Below are 22,222 nucleotides of genomic sequence, written 5' to 3'. Positions count from 1 at the left end.
TCCACGGTAGCCCTGTAAACTGTCAACATGGTATAGGGCCCTACATTTCCTCAAGTTGCATTCCATGATCTTATGAGTGTGACATGAACACGTATTACCTCTGATTTCGCTAACTTGACATTTCATGCTTTATGGAATTGAATATCCCTATTGCTGAGGTATTTTAACATATCAATCAAATCACTGAACTGTAATTCTAACTCTTCTGAATGATTTTGACACCAAAATAAGCTATACTGAAATGGTAATGAAATACTGATCCATTGATCCATCATAAGATGTGTTGAGCCTAAAACTGGTGGCATTGGTGGTCAACAGGTTTGGCATTCCTCAGATGCACAGTCACTCTTTAAAGTGGCAAATTCATTGTGCTGGCATGGGCGAGAGACTCATTAACAAGAGCTGTATGCCGCCTTCGTCTCAAAGTGTTCCCTCCATCCATTAGCATATGCTGAGAGCCCTGCTCTATTTATAACAATGACACACACACACACACACAGAGACAGACACACACACACACCTTCTGTTTCTCTCCTTTACACACACATACACACACACACACAGACACACAGAGATACAGGAGCACCAGAGAGGAGGTAGACGCAGGTCTAATTTTCTTGTTCATACTGCCAGATAAAACTAGCTAACTACCTCACAGGCAAACACAGCTAATGCTCTGCTTCCTAAAGCAGGAGCAGAACTTTCTCTGACCTCTCTCTTCAAATCAACATTCATTCAGGAACTCAAATGTTCAGTTCAGTAGTTCAGAGGTGTAGTGTGTTGGGTGGCTACGCTGAAGAAAGGCGTGTATGTTCAAGCTAGCATCATTCAGGAACTCAAATGTTCACTTCAGTAGTTCAGAGGTGTAGTGTGTTGGGTGGCTACGCTGAAGAAAGGCGTGTATGTTCAAGCTAGCATCATTAGCAGCAAGTACAGTATTAGCAAGCGCTTGCTACACGCATAGACAGTAAAAGAGAGACCACGCGTTGCTCCAGCATACAGCTCTCTGCTGACTGACTCTGACTCTGGCACTAGCGCTGCCCACTGTCCTGTGAATGTTTGTTCAGCAGCACTCCACCACAAAGACTGAGTCGGACAGACTCCCCTCTCGCTGCTTCCTCTTGTCACAGAACTTGCAACGCTCCATCACCAACGCCATCTGTTTCCAGTTTGCATCCATTCAGTCGTGTTTTCTGACAGCTGATGGTCATTTATGAAAGCACGAGCAGAATTGCTGGTACAGTATGATTCAAGCAAAACTTCTCACATTTCAAGTGTGATATTTGCAAAGAAAACTAACAACAGAGTGACTCACAACCATGAGAACATAAGGTGAAAATAAATGGCATAAACTGTCTCAGTATCGCAGTCTCGTACTTATATTCAGGTATAGTCCCCATAATACTTCACGTAAGGTCCTTCACTTGAAGAAAATATATGAATGGATAACTTCCTTTCATGTGCCAATTCCTAAATTGTCTGAGTATATCTCAGCATAGCAGTGATATAGATAAATAAGTAGATAGATAGATAGATAGATAGAAAGATAGATAGATAGACAGACAGATAGATGGAGTGGTTGAAAACTTCATTATTGATTGATGTCTTAGTTTCACTCACTGGAAAGTTGTAGGCGCAGTTCCGACGCACCATGGCGTACTTATTCTCCAGCTCTAGCTGGTACGCCTGGCTCTCACAGTGGCCGTTCTCATGCTGCAGGCCGAGGAAGCAGAGCTTCTTATAGAACTCAAGGAACCATAGGTGCTGCTCCTCAGTGAAACAAGCTGACAACAGAGAAATGTTGAGACAGTTACTCAGGAACAGATATTTCACAGTAGAAAGTACATGAAGATGACAATTTACCAATGCAGCCACACTCAAGTTCTTTGGGAACTATCTATAAACTGTCTCTGAGCTTGAACCAATGTTTAAATATGTAGCAATGGAGGTCTAATATTGGAGATGTTTTATTCAATCATACAAATTACCAAAGCATTAACTCTGAGAGACGACTATCGCCATCATATATAGACCCTTTCACCTAAGCAGACAAACAGCTGCATTCGAGGTACAACATTAAGCTAATGGTAACTTGGGGACAACGAAAAGTGCTAGAGTTGACATTTGTAGAGCAGTACGCTAAAGTCTGATTTACTTTAATATAATTTTTACCTATAAGGGCCCATGGAGACATGGATGTCACAAACGAATTCAATGCCTTGAGGCATCCACGGGCTCTTGTGTGTTAAGTATCTGCGTTGGTTTCGAACATTTAAATCGTGAACTCTCTAGGAACAGATCGCAAGGCTCAACTGCAAAAGGGGAGCAGAGCTGCCCTGGCCTCTCACCTGAGAGCCCGTGGCACAGCTTCCCGTACTGAAAGGAGAGCGAGGCCAGGACGGCCTCGTCGGCCTTGAAGCACTTCTCGCAGAAGGTCTTGACCAGCGGGAAGATGACGCGTGTCCGGTCATCTACAGGCGAGGGGGAGAGGGCTGTGAGAGACGAGCGGCCAGACAACACAGAGAAAATCACCAGGCTTTCAGACACTCACAGCAGCACAGTCACTACACATTCACAAGGATACTTCAGTTCAGACCCCCCCAACTGAGCTGAGGTCAGTTTTTCAACGACCAGCCCCGAAACAAGAAAGCTAAAGTCAGACAATGTCAGTGGCTGCTAGCAGAGCATAAGGATCAAAGGCTTTTCAAAGGTGAACTGAACATTAAACCTGCTGGCTGCTGCTGCAGCAGTGCTCTGTGAGAGGGCTTATAAATAGTAATGTTCACAGGCAGGATGGTGATTAACATGGAGGGGAAATGGAGATACAGATACAGACAGTAAACAGTCCTCGCTCATTCTCTGGCCTCTTGTGTTATTCATGTGGGTTACAACTGAAGGGCCACCCCCTGCCATTCTGTTTCTTGCCGAGAGTGAAAAAGGGCCACTCACCACTGTCAAACATCTCCAGGAGGTTGATGATGGTGTCGAAGGCAGCCAGACGCACCGTGCTGCCCTCGTCCCGAGCGAGCTCCACCAGTTCGGGTAGAACCACGGCCTTCGTGTGGTCCAGCCTGTGGGAGAAGATGAAAGGTTAGGAATGACAGCCTGAACCATGCCCACACACTTCTCCATTTGTTAATGCCTATGTTTGGCTCCATTCTCTGAGAGCCAAAGAGATTGTTTAATTAGACTTCCCACAGACTAATTACTAAACAAATGCTTGAGGGTCCTGCAATTTCTCAATGCTGTGTTCACATATTGACACCAAACCATGACCAGATTAAATTTTCCATGTAGATTCTTGAATTTTTTAACATGGACTATACGTATAAGATAGATAGATAGATAGATAGATAGATAGATAGATAGATAGATAAATACTTTATTGATCCCCAAGGGGAAATTAATATAATGCTCTTTCAGACGTCCATCCCACTCCCATTTACTGCAACTCCTTTGGCATCTTCCTTGCTTGTGTTTTATATTGTAGCACCCGTACTACATCATGGATAAGTCACCTGATTAGAATGCTCATGCTATGGTACTCTAGCATGTTTTGTGTTTTGTTTTAAATGCATTTTTATTCGCGTTTTGAGACCACGAAAAGCCCATCTACATTTCTTTCCTCATTTGGGACTCATCATTATGCTGTTATGGTTATGGTTATGGTTATTTGGCAGGTGCTTTTGTCCAAAGCAAGATAACGTAGATAGAGATAGATAGAGATGATAGCTTGCTCAATGCCTGTGCCAGGGCCAGAAGACCTGCATAAACGCGAGTGTTTCTCACTAAAAGACATTCAGAAAGACAAGCTGATCCCATATATGTATGTAAATAAAGAACGGGACAATCCATCCATAGTTCTGCGTGACTGTGGATGATTTATCAACTGCATTCACATCATGGATCATTTCACTGACAAACATTTGCTGCTTCGCGTCTCTCACTTATCTCACTTTTGGATCGTTGCTTATGTCGAGGAAAGAGTTGACGCACAACTACAGTATCACACTCTGGGCATGTTTTTCCCACCCGTACTGACAAATATGCTGTCATTGCCATGGCTTTGTTGACTCTCTCAAACATCATCATAATACCCTCCAATTCATCATATCCAAATGCCGTTTGATGGAGGATTCTTTGCTTATATTATCAATCTGCACAGTGAGCATGAACACTCAATAAAGCATAACTACATATTACAGTTATGTTTCTTTCTAAATAGCTGCGTGGTCTTGAAGCACATTTAGTCAAGTCAGTCGGCTCTCCTGAGATCACTATGGTTCACTCAGCGGGAGGCTTGTTCCATCTGTAGTGGACAAGCTAAATATGCCAGCAGCCGCAGTGGTAACTTTGCCGACCAGAGCCCAGGCATTGAGGCTGTTATTATTTGTCGTACACACACACACACACACACACACACATCCCAAGCACGAGAAGTGAAATGTGAAGTGATTCAAGATTGAAGCCCTGAATAATTCAGCAAGGACATTGGCACGACATTGCCTCCTGTTTCTCAGAGTATATGAGCGTAAGCAAATATGCGATTTTGTCTATTTAGAACACCACACCACAAGGCTTGAGGACTGCTGAGGTGACCGTCCACTGGACCTGACTGTGAAAGATGGAACGGTGGCTTTTTCACGACTTTTGTTTGTCAGGCCTGGATCTCCCCCGCTGGGGGAATTGTGCAGCCTGACAAATCTCTCTTTCTCTTCGCTCGGACACAGTGGCCTCAGGGGGGAGGATCGCAGTCCATCAAGCTGAAGGGTTTTTCGTTCTTTCTTTTTTTTCATCCGGTGGTGAGCGAGCGAGCGAGGCAGAGGCCGTTTTGACCAGAGCTTCAGAGGCCCGTCTGATGGGGTCTGCCAAAGCCTGCCGTCTCCTCCCCCCACACCACTACCTGAGGAGAATGTATTAGCAAGCGCCGCGCGCGCAGTGGGGTGCCATCGCTCCTATCGGCAGTTCTGTCAGGTGGAGGTGGGAGAATAGAGTAATCAGAAAGCACGCTGTGTGTGGGTGGGAGTGTGGGATAGACAGACAGACAGAGAGAGAGAGAGAGAGAGGAGATGGTGGATGGAAGTGGGTAGGGAAGGTAAAATAAGGAATGAGTGCCCGTGTGTTTATAGGAGTGACAGTGTGAGTGTGTGTGTGTGTGTGTGTGTGTGAGAGAGAGAGAGAGAGAGAGAGAGAGAGAGAGAGAGAGAGAGAGAGAGGAGAGAGAGAGGAGATGGTGGAGGGAAGTGGGAAAGTAAAATGAGGAATGAGTGCCTGTGTGTTTATAGAGAGAGAGAGAGAGAGAGATGAGAGAGAGAGAGAAAGAGAGAGATATGTATATACATATATGTTAATGTCTTGCTGTCCTGCGCTAGTGGTGATTCATGAGGTGTGTCCGTGTGTGCGGGTTGGTGTAGTCTGCTGTGCAAGTCGCTCACACCTGGGGCATAACTCACTAGAAGAGCATCTGCTGAGAGGTCCACAAATCTCTCTGTAGCACTCCAGACACTAACAGGTAACACTTCCCAGGGGATGAAATATACTTATAAAAGACACGCTGGCCACAGTGCACTGATCCTACTTAATAAACAACACCTTCAAAACAGCAACTGCGCCTCTCTCCTTGGTCTGCCTAACTCGGTTCGGCAGGCCACTGACAGAATTGTTTTGCCCTGGGTCTTTTCTTTTGCATCTTTTCTTGATCTTTTTTTTTCAGTTTTACCCTATTCCCCTGGCGATGTCCTCCAGCTGCCGGCACATGCAGGAGCGCACCTCATACTCCACATCCTGGCACAGCGACCGGACCAGGGGCAGCAGGTCCTTCTTCACTCTGCAAAGACACAACACGACACCACAGCGTCTTACAAACTCAACCGCAAGAGGGAGAACCGTTGCATTGCACTTGTGAACTGTGCTTTAAAGGTGCTGTAGTCAAGATCGTATTCACTGATAGTGTGCTCCGACAGAACATGAATCAGCTGGTTTTAGAAAAAAAAAAAAAACAATGGTTCTACCTCCACCTAGAGCCTGTTATTTGTTTTGCAAAAATCCACCGCTCCCGGTTCTTCTGGTCTAATAAGGGCAGGGCTGTATGATCATTGGCAGATCTGACTGTCAGTCACAGTTCATGCACAGTCACGATCAAGCACAAACTCGATGAATGGATGCTTGGTGGTAGTGAGGGAGGGGCATGAGAGCTGTATACATTCAAAATGTTGACTAAATCCCCTCAATCTGTCAGACTTACCAAGTGCAGCTTTAAATGACAACATAGTGTGCATGTGTACATACTGTATGCGTGGATGTGCCTTCTGTAATGTTTATGTCAATGCTGTGGCATATGTATTGCATGCCTTCAGGCAGTCTTGTCAAAAAAACCTTTTAAATCCTCTCATCTGAACGGCTTAATTTCAGTGCAATCTAATCTCATTTATTGTTCAGATGTGTGATGCTGAGGGATTGCTCCTGAGAACTCACACGGAGGAGTCGAACTTGCCCGCTACCTTCCCCAGAATCCGACAGCTGGCAAGGCGGGCCTGAACAGATTGTGACAGCTGTGCTTTCGACACCAATGGACTCAGGATCTGTCCAATCAAACGGCAGAAATTGAGATGAAGTTGTGCATTCAGCCAGCAGTGAAAAGTCATCCATTTACAAAGAAACATAAAATAGACTTAATACAGGTTTAATTTCATTTTTACTTCTGATTTAAATCAAAGGAAATTCTGTTTGTCTTTAAAACATTTTTGCTAATATTTTCAAAAACCTTATTGCGTTGTTCTGGCACAATTCAAGAAAGCCAAAATGCCATCACCTCTTGCCTAATGGTCTCCTTTGGTAAAGCGTCAATAGATGCGAGCAAAGTCTCCAACCAAGCATTGCTGACCACTGCGGATGGAAATGAGAAGGCAGAATAATGTCATGTCACTGTGCTAATAATGCCTGGACAACACAAAACACTGCCAGAGAACCACTTCCAGTGGCACTGAGCTGGAACAGTTAGAAGGTTCCGAGTTCCAACGGCTGAACACATGCCATGTCTGTTACAACAGGAGAGACAGGACAAGTGGAGACAGTGTCTCAACTCAGGGGGAGTGTGGAGAAAGGTGCTGGACATTTACCAGAGTCAAACTGGAGCCTGACAAGGGTCTTACAAGGTTGCCAACCTCAAAAGGACACAAGGCTTTTGGAAAACCAGGACTGACGCATGAGAGAGTGACATGAGCTCACCTGTCTCCCGATGGTCCAGGTTGAGGAGGACTATCTGCAAGATGGAGTGGGTGTGAGTCTGAATGAGGATGATGTCATCCTGGAGGATTGTCAGGAAGGAGCTCGCCGCGGCTAGCTGCATCTCCACCCCAGCAACATGGAGCACTTCCTGTTGGGGTGGTAGGAAATGGGAAGAGATTGAACGACCTCAGTGGTTTTCCATTTAGAGTCGATTCAGTCATTTCCATAAGAGGCATGAGAGAGACAGAGAGAGAGAGAGAGAGAGAGAGAGAGAGAGAGAAAGAGAGAGAGAGAGGAAGAAGACGAAGAAGAAGAATAGAGTCGATACGGTAGGCGGGCGTTTTTTGGCTCACCCTGACTTTTGGCACCACCCTCCGGAAGGTTTCGGCTGGGTTCTGTCGCACCAGCGTTGGCAGGTTCACAATCACACTCGCCCGCTGGACATCCTGACCCGAGCTGAGGACGAGAGCCAGACGAACCAACACGGAGACGGAGAAACAGCACCATGATGCATCAGATGGTGGGGTTAAAAAAACAAGGAGCACAAAATCAAATCGATAGCATTTTAGAAACCCTGTTTTAAAACAGCAGAGAGTGGAGCAAACACAGTAGTTGTTGTCTGCCTCGGCTAAAAATCGACTATATGTTGTTCCTAAAAAATAGCTAGATGGGGGAAGACACTGCAGATATGTTTGGTGCTTTATAAACTATCTGCCGGCATCAAACGGGGAACTCATCCTATTCTGAAAGAACATCCCCCTCATTGAGAGTAAAAATGAGAACACATTATTCTCTTCCTAGTGGCACAGCCAGTTCTTCTCCTGGAGCGCATGCTCTCAGGGCACTTAAAATGGAGAGAGAGAGAGGACAGCAGATTGCAAGCTAAGTGAATTACTTTTTCTCCCTCCCCTTTGCAGGCATGGCCTGAAGTGGAGACTGAGTCTGACCTGCCGGGCGTTGCTGTGAGACAGGCTACATTTCTGCCTCAGGTGCAATATTCCAATTCTCTCTTTCTCTCTCCAGTTTCTTGTCTGTATCACATCACTACCATACAAAAAAAATCACTTGTCCCGGTAGCAGCTTGTCCGTAACACCTTACTCGCAGGCTACGATAAACCACGTAAATGAGTAAGAATGAATGCCGAGTAAGGCCTATGTTTATTAGCCGACTAAGTGCCTGGATCATTACTCCTTATTAGTCTGGCAAAGTTAATCGACTTAATGCTAAACGTTAATTCATCACTGTTAAGGTAAAAGCGCATCAGTGGAAAGAACTCTGCAGCAGTAGCTCTGTGTCAGCATTTAAAAAGCAGATACCTCAACAATGGCAGTACTTAATTTACGGCCCTCTGGAGGCCCAGGGCATTTCTTTGAATTGACATGGGTCAGTTTCACGAAGAGGATACAGTGGATGTCACAAAGAGCATTTTTCTTATCAGGTTATCGTGCCATCATCTTATCATCTTACCACAGGGTACTTTGAGGTAACCTGACACGGCACCAAAAAAAAAAAAAAATCAGCTACTGCAAGCAGAGCTTCAGATATTCAGCTTCAAAAACAACTGAACCTGATATGAGTCGCTGTAATATTTTTACTTTCACCACTTCTTTCCTGCCTTTCACCTCAGGGACACTTCCTTGTTGTTCCAGAAGTGGCTCTGTGTCTATCAGTTTTCTTTCACAGTGTCACTCTAAATAATGAAGTCTAAACAGGTATTCATTACTTTTTCAGGGATGGGTCGTCCTCGCGTGGCCTTTGTCGGAAGACAGTTATTTAATAACCAGGAGGCTTCAGTGCTTGCCAAGCGAGTTCTGAAAGACGGTAATGCCGTCATGGCAGTTGCTCCTGCTGAATATGGGCAATAATGCCCGACACACCTTCGCCACAGCTCTGTAGACGAAGCGCTCGAGTGATAGAGCCCTGTGTTCGCCAGGCAGCTGCTACCTGCACGGACGAGGCTGACTTAATCAATTAAAGACCAGGTGCTGAGAGACGCCATAACGTAATCGGACTCCTGGGGGGGGGGGGGGGGGGGGGGTGGCGACGCTTTGATCCGCCTCTGAATGCTCAATGGGATCCACATTTCCTGGAGGGATGCCGGAAAGTAAAAAGACTCACTTCACAAGCGAATTGGTAATTAGTTCTGTCTGACAAATGACGGATCCACGAGGCAACTTGGGTTACATGCCAAGTCTCCAGGTGCTTTTGAACTACCTATCTTTCCTTTCTTGTCCCTTCTATTTTGTTTCCTTTATAGCGCTGCCACTCTACACTCCCAAAACAGGAAACAGAGCCCTTCAGACCTCTAGGCCTATTTCGAGCAGCTATCACAGATGCCGTGCCAGCTAATGCTAGTGCGTGAAAATTCCCCTGTCAGACTGCTTCAGCTTCCCTCGAGATATCAGAACAGGAGAGCCAGAGGAACAATGTGGTGTGTGTCGTGTGTGTGTGTGTTGAGGGGGGGGGGGGGGGGGGGCTGGGGGGGCTAGAATGTTCCGAGCGAGAGAGCGCCAAAGAGGCTAGAGAGACAGAGAGGAAGAGGGAGAGAATGCTGAGTGTTTGGTTGGTGCTCGCCCAGGGGAGTGGAACTTGGCACATGACTTGTTGTGCCAGCAGGAGAGTTTGGTAATGAGACCTTCGCCAAGCCCACGCTGCAATTAGTTATCATCTGGCTTGCCCTGTGAAGCTCTGATTTCCAAGGAGAAAGTACTGCTCTTGTAGCCAACTTGTAATAGAAAGGACACTTATCCCCTGAAAACTTTACGAAATAGAGTCAAAGGATATGGCAGAGACAAGCTAATAAAACCCAAGTGGCAATATGGCAGTTTGGTTCACTCCATGTACTGTTAACTTGCAGTAGTCTATTGTTAACATTGCTCGAATTGTTACCACTTGTTACATCAAGGTGGTCTTACGTGCAGATTCATTGAGTGTATAGACACTTGGCATCACAAGTATGAAATGACTGAGATCGGATCCTTCCAACCAGGTATAGGCACAATGTCTTCGAAAGACACCTTTAATCTGATTGATGTTTACCAAAGGCCTAAATAATCTGGCCCTGTTTAACAAGCCTCTTAAAAATTCCAGCACCGACCAACCATTTACAACTGAATCCAAACAGTTCCACTGTGCTGAGAACTTTCCATATGTTCATCATATTCATATTTCCATATATATATATTCAATATATTTCCATATACTCATCAAAAAAAAAAAAAAAAAAAAATGGTTAGGCTAACTATCAGCAACAATAATATGGACGCACCACTGGCATATTAAATCTGCTTCACGCAATCTCAATATGATGTCAAAACACAAATGTGGAGTCAAACAAAACAGGCCAACTTAATAACACCACGCTACGCTGAAATGACAGCATCATTTGAATAGTGTGACAATAATGTCACATCATCATCATTCACCGTAATCTCTGGCGCGGCCAGGGAGAGCTTTTGGGCATGTACTGTACTGTAGACTGATGATGCGCGGGGGCAATGCCATTCGCAGGGCATGCATCCAGATTAGACTGAGTCAGCAGCGACGCTATCAAGCTGATGCACGCTGGTGCACTGACTCCGGCTAGGGGGAATAGCTGAGGCTGGCTCCAGCGATTCTGCCTCATTTCCACGCGGTTCCGAGATGAAACCCGACGGCTTTTTGTGATTTAGCAAGTGACGCAGGGGGGAGGATTGGGGAATTACAAAACAAGCAAAACGACGTGCCAGGGGTTAGCGATGACGCCAGACAAGGGGCCTCTCTCTCTCTCTCTCTCTCTCTCTCTCTCTCTCTCTCTCTGTCTCTCTCTCTCTCTCTCTCTCTCTCTCTCTCTCTCTCTCACTGCGCCACTTGAGATGCAAAGCCCCTGGCAGCGGCAGCCTTGGCGGGGTGAACTGGTTCTCGCTCAGCCTACCTTCCCTCCCGGCTCTCTGTCTCCGACTCCCCCTGCCAGATCCATCACGTCTGGGTCAGCCTCGGCTCCACTGTGCAGCCGTCAGCTCATGGCAGCGCTCTCTCCACACACACACACACACACACACACACACACACACACGCACATACACACATACACACACATATACAATCACACACAGTACACACGTGCACTGGCCTATCCTTGTGAATTCACAAACCAGACACGCGCGAGCTCATGCACAGTCAAAACGGCACTCTCTTTCTCCGTCTCTCCTCTCTATCTCCATCTTTTTCTGTCTCTGTCTTAGCTTATACCCTCTCTCTTGCTCTCTCTCTCTCTCTCTCTCTCTCTCTGTCTCTCTCTCTCTCTCTCCCTCTTTCTCTCTCAAACCTTCACAGACAAATCATTTGCATACCTGGCCCTTGGGTCTCTTGTTCACAACACCCCGATACAAATATGTGTTTGCGGTGCGGTGAGCTGAAGCACTGCGTCACTGGCGTGACTCACGGCCACCGTGACGCACTCGCTGAGCTCCCGATTGTGACGTGCGGACTCAGGGAGACGGCAGCGCACTCTTATTCTTTGGCTCCGCGGCTGCCTGCCGGTACAACAGGCGGCAGACAACCTTGACCGCTTCTTTGGAGCCGGCCCCGCGTCTAATTCCTGTAAGCCAGTACTGGGATCTGAAGTGGCGAAGAAAAGAGCGAGAGGAGCGGAGGGAGAGAGAGAGAGAGAGGAGAGAGAAGGGAGAGAGAGGAGGGAGAGGAGAGAAGGAGGGGAGAGAGGAGAGAGAGAGAGATAGTGAGGGAGAGAGAAAGAGAGATGAGAGGGAGGAGAGTTAGGAGAGTAAAGGAGGAGAGAGAGGAGAGAGAGAGAGATGAGACTGAGGAGAGAGAGATGAGAGATAGAGGGAGCAAAGTTAGGAGAGAGAAGGAGAAGAGAGAGGTGGGGAGAGAGAGAGAGAGAAAGATGAGAGGGAGGAGAGTTAGAAGAGAGAGAGGAGAGAGAGGAGGGGAGAGAGAGAGATAGTGAGGGAGAGAAAGAGAGATGAGAGGGAGGAGAGTTAGGAGAGTAAAGGAGGAGAGAGAGAGAGGTAGGGAGGACAGTTGGAAGAGAAAATGAGGAGAGAGGAGAGAGAGACAGAGAGAGAGAAGGAGGGAGGGAGGAGAGTTAAAAGAGAAAGAGAGAGAGAGAGAGAGAGGAAGGGATGAGATAAGAAAGTTTTTAATCTGCTGAGACTAAAAAAGCAGGGGCTGGGAGACAGCACTGCAGTATGACTGAAGTTGGCTGGGCGCCACTGACCACCACCTGCCTCTGGACATCGGCTAACACTTCAAGATGGTCGACTGCTCTATCTTGCTTTCATATCAGAATCTTCTATCGAATGCGAGGAAAGATGAACAGGCCACTTAAGTTAGTGGGCGTGGCTGCTACACTGTTTCCATATCCAATCAAATATTAAAGGTATTTTAAACCACTATGCTCTCTGATGCTGCTGACACAACTTGTACTGTGCATTATGCAAAAAGTTGGGATAAGCCTACTTTAATATTTTATTCATGCATCAGTTCGAGACAACAAACTGATCTTTGCATTTAAAATGCTGAGTATTCACCAAAACAACAACAAGACGAGACGACAGCAAACACACTCTCAAGTTTCTAATTAGCAGACATTCAATGAGTAGATTAGAATCAGTTTCATTTTAAAAGCATTTCATAATACCTAGCAGTAGGCCTACACAAAAGGAGAACTAACTACAGCCTGTAGTCTTGAACTTTTTACTGCTGTACTAAACTCTAAGAGCTACAGTGTGGAGCAAGACTCTGGATATGCGACTTAGCCATGAGGAGAGAAGACAAGTGGTGGTCACCCCCTATTACCACAACAGAACAACAGTTTTACAGCATGTCGATATAGCTATTAGAATAGTCGCCTGTTCCATATCATGAAAAGCCTGTTAACTTTGCTCGTAGCTCTTACCACCTTTAGTGTGAGAATTCCCGAGAGGTGTGTAGGCTATTCCTTACACAAATAATCATAGCCTTAACAGCCTTCAGGACTTGCATGGCCAGACAAAAAAACAGTGAGCCATAACACTTGCCTGAACATCACTCCCCCAATCAAAAGTGCGTAGTAAAGATTGCGCCCAGATCATGTGACTGATATGGCTCTGAACTCCAACACATATCATGACAGGTATCATGATGAATGCTCTGTCCAACCTGGCAGAGTGAGTAAACATGTCGAAGCCACCTCAAAACATGCCCGCTGGCTGTATGATACTGTTCTGTGGGGTCAAAGAGAACTCACTGATAAGATGCCCACTGATCTGGAACGACCTACTGAACATGTTTACGACTCCAGGATCAAAAGTGGTATAAAAGGCTATAGTAAATGTTCTTAGGAAAAAAAACATGTGGAAACAGCATATAGATTAGGCTACAAGAAAATGAGCAAAAGTTGTAATATTCATGGTAACAAAGTAGCCTAGCTATTATTTTAGCCTATTTCCTATCTTGCACAAGCCTAGCCTTCTCACTCTCATTAACTTGTTGATCAAATTAACAAGCCTTGGCTGTATTAAACATTTAGACACAGCAAATATGCTAACACCCAGTTGTGAAGACAAGAGCTTGGCCTACATATTCAGGTAAATGGACATGAAGATACTTTTATCCAATAACTAAACTTAGTTCAACTCAACAATTCTTCCAAACCTCCGCATTTCACAACATTTGATTGAAATCTCTGTAGGGTGTCTAGAACCAGCGCTAGCGCACACTAAAATAGGAGGCGTCACAAATTGCTGCCTTGTTGTGTGGTGGGGAGCTAAATCAAAAAGAATGTCAAAAAAGCACCCCCCCCCCACTCCCCGAAAGATGTCAGTGCCATAGCAGGCCTACTCTACTCCCTCTCTTTTGTCTCAACCTTTCACAGAGTGCCTGTCAGCTCAGCTTTCCACCATTTGAAGTGAATCGCCAACAGAGGCAATTACACTGTTCTTCGGGAACTAGTTTCCCACCCATGGGAGTCGGGGAACAGAATGAATCTGTGGCCCATAATTAGCGCAGAGAAGGAGAGCAGTTTTGGTTTATGGGTTAACGGCCTGAAAGCAGAGGACCGATTCAGATCCGAAACCCCCTTCAAATCGATCGGCTACGTCCACGTGTCCCATTTTTTCCTCAGTGCCTCTGATGAGACCATTTTCACTCTGGGCCAACAGTCACCTGCTTTGCTGTTCCAGAGGTTATCTTTCATCTGACAGTGACAGGAAGAGTGGTCACCAAGTGCCATTAGACCTCTGCTCTGTGCAGCTAAGGAGGATCTGAGTCAATACACTTAACCGTCCATGAAATATGGGGCTCTACTACAAGCTCTTAATCATGCAGAACATGCCCTTGACCGTATGCAAACACAAGGGTGGAGTATAGCTTTTGAGCTGGTTTTATTAGCCATCCCCAAGCTGGGTATGGCTGCTTGAACATAAACGACTTGTCCACTTCTTATTTACTTTCTTCAGCTCGGCAAACTAAAAACCAGCTCGGTAAAATCGCCCGTCCAGCTTTACTTCTCAAGTGATATTTTGGACGTTTGACAAAATGCCCATTAGCACTAAAGATTCCCTGGATACCTGATCAAACTCACCGCACCCCTCCCGAGAACCCACTTTGGCCTACTGTAATCAGAGCTAAGCCATGCAAGTTTAATGGCCGCCCAAATCCTCCATCGTAGGCTCGCTCGCTCGCTCTCTGCCTGTGTTGACATCCCACCTGTACCCACGCAGTACAGGATAAAGATAGGGTCACTCACCGGGTGCCGCGCGATGCCCCTGACTTTAGCAGGACAGGCATGGACGGATCCGTCAAACGCCACCCTTTGGCCTTGTATTATGCATGAGGGTGCGTACAGTTGTGATGACACGCCGTAGCGCTGGTACCGGGCCGCGGCGGCATACAACGCTTTGCCGGATGACGGGACAAGGGGAGAAGCTGTTACGGGACAGACAGCTATGGTGGCACGACCTCGATACGCTTCGGCAAGCGAGACACTAACTCACCTCGCAGGCTAGCACCGGAGTGGAAATTTTCCTACAAAGTGTCGAATGTGCAACAGATGTCAAAACAAACTCAAACATGATCTCTGCTTTGTGGGACTAGGGTACACCAGGGAGGGGAATGCACTGTGGCACTAGGATCTACCCTCGGCTGTCCCTTGCGTTATTTACTGTGCCTGCACCCCGGTCTATTCCACTGAACAAATGATGACACTGTGCATGATCCCTAGATCAGGCACATTTCAAAAGGGATGCAACTACAATCTGCACTCAGGTGGATAATAAGGTTCATACAGGGCCAAATGCACTATAATGCGATGCATCAGCACTTGCTGACGACTGTTTCATATCTGAGGAAAATGTGCTGAAATTGTGGTATTGGATTGCAGCAAAGGCTTGCTTACTCTCCTTCTGAAAAAGATGTTAGCCAGGGCAGCTTTTTGAGAAATGGGCAGTATTGTTGACCTATGTTGTTTGGGCGGTATCACACTTGTGTTACCAAACCAATTCTTGGCAGGCAGACTTAAATAATCAGTAGACAACTTGTCGCAACCATTCAAGAACATTTGGAACAAGTCATGCTATTGCCTGGCAACATTAATCCAAAAGCCATCACTGTAAAATCTACCGGCAACTTGCTTCAACCACCATTCACCACTGATGCTTTCTTACAGTTACAATTACAGTTATGTTGCTTAACAGACACTTTTGTCCAAAGCGACATCTTGCCATATCAGATCAGCAACTTTGAACACAGCCTTCACAAAGCCATTCCATCACCCATGGTTAGACCCACACTTTCATTTGATTGTTCCTAGCCTGGAAGCCAGCACAGTTTACCCTGCCCACAAAATTTGAGTGCAGGAAATTTGGTCTGGTGTTGGACCATTGAGAAGTCTATACTGTATGCCTGGGTAAGATGTGTTTGGGCCGATCAAATAATTTGGGCAGGCTTTATATATAAAGATAATGTCACAGCACTTCATATGTTGGTAGTGCGTGCTGAAGCCGCCTTTCGAATTGACTTCCTCCACAACTACAACTGCTGTTGTATTTGTGTTTGGGAATATTTCAGCCAACGCTGTAGGCCTACTGCAGCAGGTTAAATTGTTGTTAGTTAAGGTAACGGTAACACTAATGAGTCCCTACAGGATTCAGATATTTTGTCACTCTGATTGATTGTAGAACTATCCAGTTGTGTGCAGATTTTTTCGTCTGTATAAATTGAAACACACCCCATATTCAAATCCAAATGGTGTGTTATGACTCACGTCAGGCTAGAGAGCTCCTAGACATCTTGTAACCTACTGCCTAGTACTGTGAGACTATGGTGAGATCATAGCAAATAGGACAGGACACCCTTTTTAAAGGTACACTATGCAGGTTTAGGTATTTCTGGCGACTGTAGCGCCCCCTCTAGAGTCGCCATATATTTATATTGGACTCTGCTGTTGTAAATAGCAAACTTCTTATGTACACAATGAATATATTTTTGTTGTGGAGGTGGAGGATTTACAACAGGTAGATCTCCAACTATCTCCAAAGAGCTATGACCTACTGACAAAGTAGGCTACTGTTTCACAATTCTTGCAAGATTTGTTGGGCTGCCATTCTATAAGTTGGCATTACAAATTCGTTTACCATCAAATTGACTTCGTAATGGTGGAAGTCTTGCATAGTGTAGCTTAAAGATAGCATGCAATTGCCCACAGTGCAGGTGCTCAAGGATAGTAGGGCTGTACAGTCCTCTAGGTAGCACATGCTACAAATAAAATCAGTCTGTGCTATGAATGATTTACCATTTTAGAACAGGCGACACCTAATCTAAAATGTTTTCTGGAGTGTAGCTTACAGATGAGGTAATTGTAACTACATACCGATGCTAGAGATTTTGTGGATTATGCTACAAAATGATCAACTTCACCAGTGCTATGAACAAAAAACCTTAAAGCACAGCCATGGATGGTTTCTTCATTTGAAGCATACGACTGATGACGAGCCTGCCAAAGTCTTGCAGTGCTGGCAGCTATTTTAGAAACGTATCTCCATGGTCCATCACATTCAATCAAAATCCTCTGACAGGTAAGATAATGGACATTCATCAACAGCAAATGAACCTACAACAGCAGCGCATCAAGACACATCAGAACAAAAATGTTTTCAGCTGAATAAACATTTCTCTGTGAGAAAAAGGATCATCTTCAAACAGAAATGTTGCTCTTCTGTTGATGTTATAGTTGCTGCTTTCTTGGGCAGATTTACTATCACAAAAGTGGCATCGCTGGTTGTACAGATGTTCAACAATACTGTGTTTGTTTATAATCACCACATGTGCTTACCTGAGCAGGTAAACTGCTCGCTCAATGTCATTTAGGTCTTCATCCACAGTCAGCTTGTCAATCTCCTCAGCAGTCTATAAAAGACAGACAGCAGTAAGAGCGATTCATTTTGAGTTGCCCCAAGACAAGTTGAAATACCATTTCAAGAGCACCAATCAATTTAATGCACCCGTACACACACACACACACACACACACACACACACACACACACACACACACACACACACACACACACACACACACACACACACACACACACACACACACACACACACACACACACACACACACACACACACACAGGCAGATGTGTGCACCCAGAGATACAGCTTCATTCACACAGCATCTTTTCAGTGACTTGGCAATGTGAAGATCTCTACAATACACTCAAAGGGAGGCAACTCCATGCAGTTAGCTGGAGGATGGGCTTGGCTAAGGGCCGGTGTGGCGGTCAGTAAATTGGCCAAGATTCCATCACGGCTTGGCGATGACTCAGCCAAACGAGTTGCAGCACGGCACGACAAACCATTTGCGTAGGAGGAGTGTGCGTGGGGGACCGTGGGCGGTGACTGTGTGTGTGTGTGTGTGTGTGTGTGTGTGTGTGGGTGCATGCACTGTCTATTACTTAAGGGCTTCTCTATTCACCACCTCACACTCCTCACTGTGGATCCTCCCCACATGAAAGGAAAAAAAGAAGAGGAGGGAGAAAAAAACACAGAAGCAGAGAACACCTCCCCTTGCGTGGGCTCTATATCCCCCGCATACATCAGGACCTCTCCAAACTAGCAAGGAAAGAGTAACCCCTTCCTCACCTATACAGGGAGATCGCCCAGCTTTGGTGGATAAATACAACGCATGCAGAAGACGCCAAGTATGAGCGCTTAGCGCATTTACATACGCTAACGGTAGAAAGTCAGCGCTTAGTTAACGGCTGCAAGGGAGCCGGTGGACTGTATGAATGAAAACTGATAGTGGGATTAGTGGTAGCTGTGTGCATGTGTGTGCGTGCGTGCGTGCGTGCGTGCGTGTGTGTGTGTGTGTGTGCACGCGCGCAAAACGGAGGGTAGACAGGGTGTGTGTGCTTGTGGGGTGGGGGGGGTCTGGACATTCTGTGGAAATCCTCCTCAATCCGCAGTGAAGGGGCGTGAGAGCGGGTGGGGGAGAACCGGTGATGCTTGAAGCTGACAGAAACTGCGTCACGCAGGAAAAGTGGGCAACCCCCGGCGCATACTCCTATTCGCAACATACAGATCACGGAATCACGGGTGCAACTCACCTCGTGCACCTTAAAGTAACGTTATGGCGCATCCCGTCAGCAACACAAAATATGTCATGGATGCAACATGTTTCATCACCAACAAATAAACTACAAAAAATGAAATTGGTAGTCTGTTGGCAACCTGTCGATTGCAATTTACTTCTGATTGCACATATGCACATCAACGCATCAAATTAAGGTAAAGGTGGTAGATAGGGTATCCTATCTGCATTACCATAATGTCAGCAGGGTATTGAAGTACAACGAAGACTTGCCATTTAGTTAATCTGAACAGTTAAGCATGTTATGATGAATTGTCAAATTATCAACATAATTAAACCAACAGCTAGTAAAGAAAAAAAAAAAAAACACCAGAGACTTAGTTACATGAAGCACTGTTTCATAATTACCTTTAAACTCCTCCGTATTGGTCTTTCGATGAATGTGAGGTCTTGGAGATCATCTATTTGTCCAAACAGACCGGACTGATTCAAAGTCATTTTGCTGACGAACATCTGTATTAGGTTGTTTTCCCTCAAGTGATGGTATTCGTAAATGTTAAAGCTCTGTCGTGATCATGGCTCCAACTTGTGAATGAGGGATGCGATGCCTTTGATTTGGGAGAATACTGTTCCACCCACGAGATGTCTCTTGAAGGTTAGCCTACGATGATGCTTCAGAACTATTGGGCAGCACTGATGGAGAGTTCCCTACGCCTCCAAACATTCCCAAAACCTGATCATGTATTTCCAATGAAGGAGGATTGATATGTTGCGACTTGAAAGCGACAGAACACCCGGAATCCCCCCAAATGACTTCTTTCGTCTTCGTCTTGAATACTTATCTTGGATGGTAAAGATAGAACTCCTTTGAGTATCTTGTTCTTAACTAGTGGGCTGGAGCGAGCCAGCCAATAGTATCTTACTTTCTTGGGCTAATTCGGCGCAGATAAAAACAAAATAGTTCCGACAAAATGTGGGTTATAGCTCATCGAAGCTGATGTTTTCGTTATTATGCAGTCTCCTGAAACTATTTAGCATGATATCCTCAGCTGGAGTGGTAACGTAACGTTAGTCCAGAGCAGATAAGAGATCCAGTCAAAAAGCAAACAAATTATTGCGTTACAAGGTGCTCCGAAGAGTAAGCAAACTAACGTTACCTGGTCGCCAATTCAGCTTTGCAGGTTTTCATCAGCGCTGGTTAGCGACTTGTAACGCTAAGCTTTGACTAGCTGGCACGTAGGTTTAACGTTATGTCGTTATCGCTACTAACGATTGAGTTAGCCTGGCATGGGCTCTGCGTGCCTCGAAATAACATCCTTTATCGACTGGAATCAACTGATTGTCTACAATGGACAAGTGATGCAAAACATATTTTCCATCCCTTATTCAACTAGACTTTTAAAATACCACTGCGACGTGAACTACTCTTTTCCAATAATACAATCCACGCACATTCAGAGACCACGCAAACGCACTGCAGCAACTCCTCTGGTTGCTATGGAGACGACATGCTACAGTACAAATGCCGCCCCCAAGTTCGTCATCAAAAATAAACTAGGAATTACGCCTGTGTCGCCCATAAAGGCTCATTGGTATTGTATGAAGGAAATCTGATTATTTGCAGAGATGACCTTAGTGGTTACACCTGTTCCATGCCATGACACTCTTTCTTTGGCTACTTTCCATTTTCTACGCTAGACCTACAGAACATGTTCGCACGCACGCGCGCTTGTATAGTAGGCCTATCCTAGGCCTACAGTCTTTAGGGTCCAGAGCCTGATACGGCCCATTGATAAGCTACACATAAGGCCAATGCGCTCTGTTCTTACCCTTGATTGTAGCCTACCTCTTACAAAAAGTAACTGCTGTAACCTACCTCTTAAGACTAACTAGGCCTGTAGCCTAACATCAGTTATATTATTATTAGGGTCAAATGGACAACAAGATCTAGGATAACCTACAAATATGAACAGGTTCTTGAAGACCTGACATACAGTAGAGTGCACTGTATGGTAGCCTATACCTGCCATGTAGTAGCCTAGGCCTGTTCTTCCAGTATTCATAGGATTTCAGCTACAGACATAACCACAGTTTAGCTTCTTCTCTCATTTAGCCTACCACGCTCAGCAAAAAGGCTCAAGTTAGAATAAGATTGTTTCCTTGGTAACTGTCATTGCAGAAGCCTTGGGTATTTTAGAGAGTTGTGGTTGACGCTACAATTGAGTGCACCTGTAGGTGCTGGCCTTTTTCTGTAGAGGGTAGCCTACCATTTTCATTTCCTTTTAATTCCTGCACGTATGTTGTTAAATCCAGTTAGTTTAACATATATAGGCCTAGGCTAGCCTACCCTAAGCACTGCAAGCAGGCGTTACAGTGATTTAGTCTATTTATTCAGTGATCTTTATTTGCTCTCAATTCTTGAATTTATGAGTGGAATTATTTCAGCATTTCCAAAGCATTCCAAAATGAAAATATTAGATGAGTGCATGGCGCACTGCATACAAAGAAATGCTCAGTAGGTCTAATACTGGCTTTGGGATTTGTAGGCTGACAATGACAAATACAAATCCAGAGGTCTCTAGGCCTACTGTATGTCAACAACAAGAACAATTCTGAAGAAATTAGGTACAGAACATTTACACAATATACAAAAATATCTATGTTTACCTGCATTATTTATTTATTATGATTTATTTATTATTTTAGCCTAAGGTTGCTATTTTTTATCCACTGGTTTGCTCCATTAATGTGTTTCTATTTTGACAGTTTTGTGAGGATCAAAGCCAACGCTCTTGCACACCTTTTCAGGCCATCTCTTGATCGTATATGGTCATTTTTGGTTATGGTTATTTTGTATTTGTGTCTCTTCATTGGTTTAGACTGCCCTCTGCTGGTCTTCAAGAGTCAACAATGTTCTTTTTGTATAGTATGTCATCACTTGCTTGCTGGTCTGTGATAAACTGTGATTTATTACATTTCCACAGAGAAAGAGCATATAAGAAGTTCACTTTCTCTTATTAGTGAAACACAGCACAATGCAAAAGCTAAGGGATATACTGTATGCCAAGCAAGTATCTGCGACTTCAGTGATAAACCTGCTTTAGAACTGGTAAAATGAAAGAGCCAAATAGATTCATTCACTTAGAAAAATAAAGCCAAAAGACTCCTTTTAGAAGGTTTTCCAGTTGTTGGTCTATGTATTTTTTGTCCATTCATTATTCTATTTTGGAAGTGAAATGTAAAATGAAAAAAAGTGGTATGATACTTTATAAAGTATATATAAACGTATAAAGTTATAAACACTATAATCACTTGCTGAACATTATGTCATATTTTGAATTAGTCCATGAATCACAAAGACAATATTGAATGTGTAATGTAGAATGCAAAATGCCATTAAGGAACAATAAATGTAATTCT

At 44.9% G+C, this 22,222-nt stretch overlaps 1 protein-coding gene across 3 annotated transcripts in view; it reads right to left on the bottom strand.

Moving 5' to 3' along the window:
* ppp4r4 (protein phosphatase 4, regulatory subunit 4) overlaps positions 1-20,271 on the bottom strand; it is a 32,815-nt gene extending 12,544 nt beyond the window's left edge. For 2 of the 3 annotated variants that reach the window (XM_062550545.1, XM_062550547.1), the window contains exons 1-10: positions 19,211-20,271; positions 17,541-17,614; positions 7,581-7,683; positions 7,228-7,375; positions 6,812-6,885; positions 6,475-6,581; positions 5,720-5,827; positions 2,950-3,071; positions 2,349-2,492; positions 1,621-1,784 (exon numbers count right to left, since the gene is read on the bottom strand). In XM_062550545.1, the coding sequence (XP_062406529.1) occupies positions 1,621-1,784; positions 2,349-2,492; positions 2,950-3,071; positions 5,720-5,827; positions 6,475-6,581; positions 6,812-6,885; positions 7,228-7,375; positions 7,581-7,683; positions 17,541-17,614; positions 19,211-19,315 (1,149 nt within the window). In that variant the 5' untranslated portion in view covers positions 19,316-20,271. The remainder of the gene's footprint in view (positions 1-1,620; positions 1,785-2,348; positions 2,493-2,949; positions 3,072-5,719; positions 5,828-6,474; positions 6,582-6,811; positions 6,886-7,227; positions 7,376-7,580; positions 7,684-17,540; positions 17,615-19,210) is intronic. The other variant, XM_062550546.1, reaches the window with a different exon arrangement.
* Positions 20,272-22,222: the final 1,951 nt, after the last annotated feature.

Source organism: Sardina pilchardus, chromosome 12, assembly GCF_963854185.1.
Source record: "Sardina pilchardus chromosome 12, fSarPil1.1, whole genome shotgun sequence".
In the NCBI taxonomy this organism is placed as follows: Eukaryota; Metazoa; Chordata; class Actinopteri; order Clupeiformes; family Clupeidae; genus Sardina; species Sardina pilchardus.
This window is presented reverse-complemented; position numbering and strand designations above follow the sequence as displayed.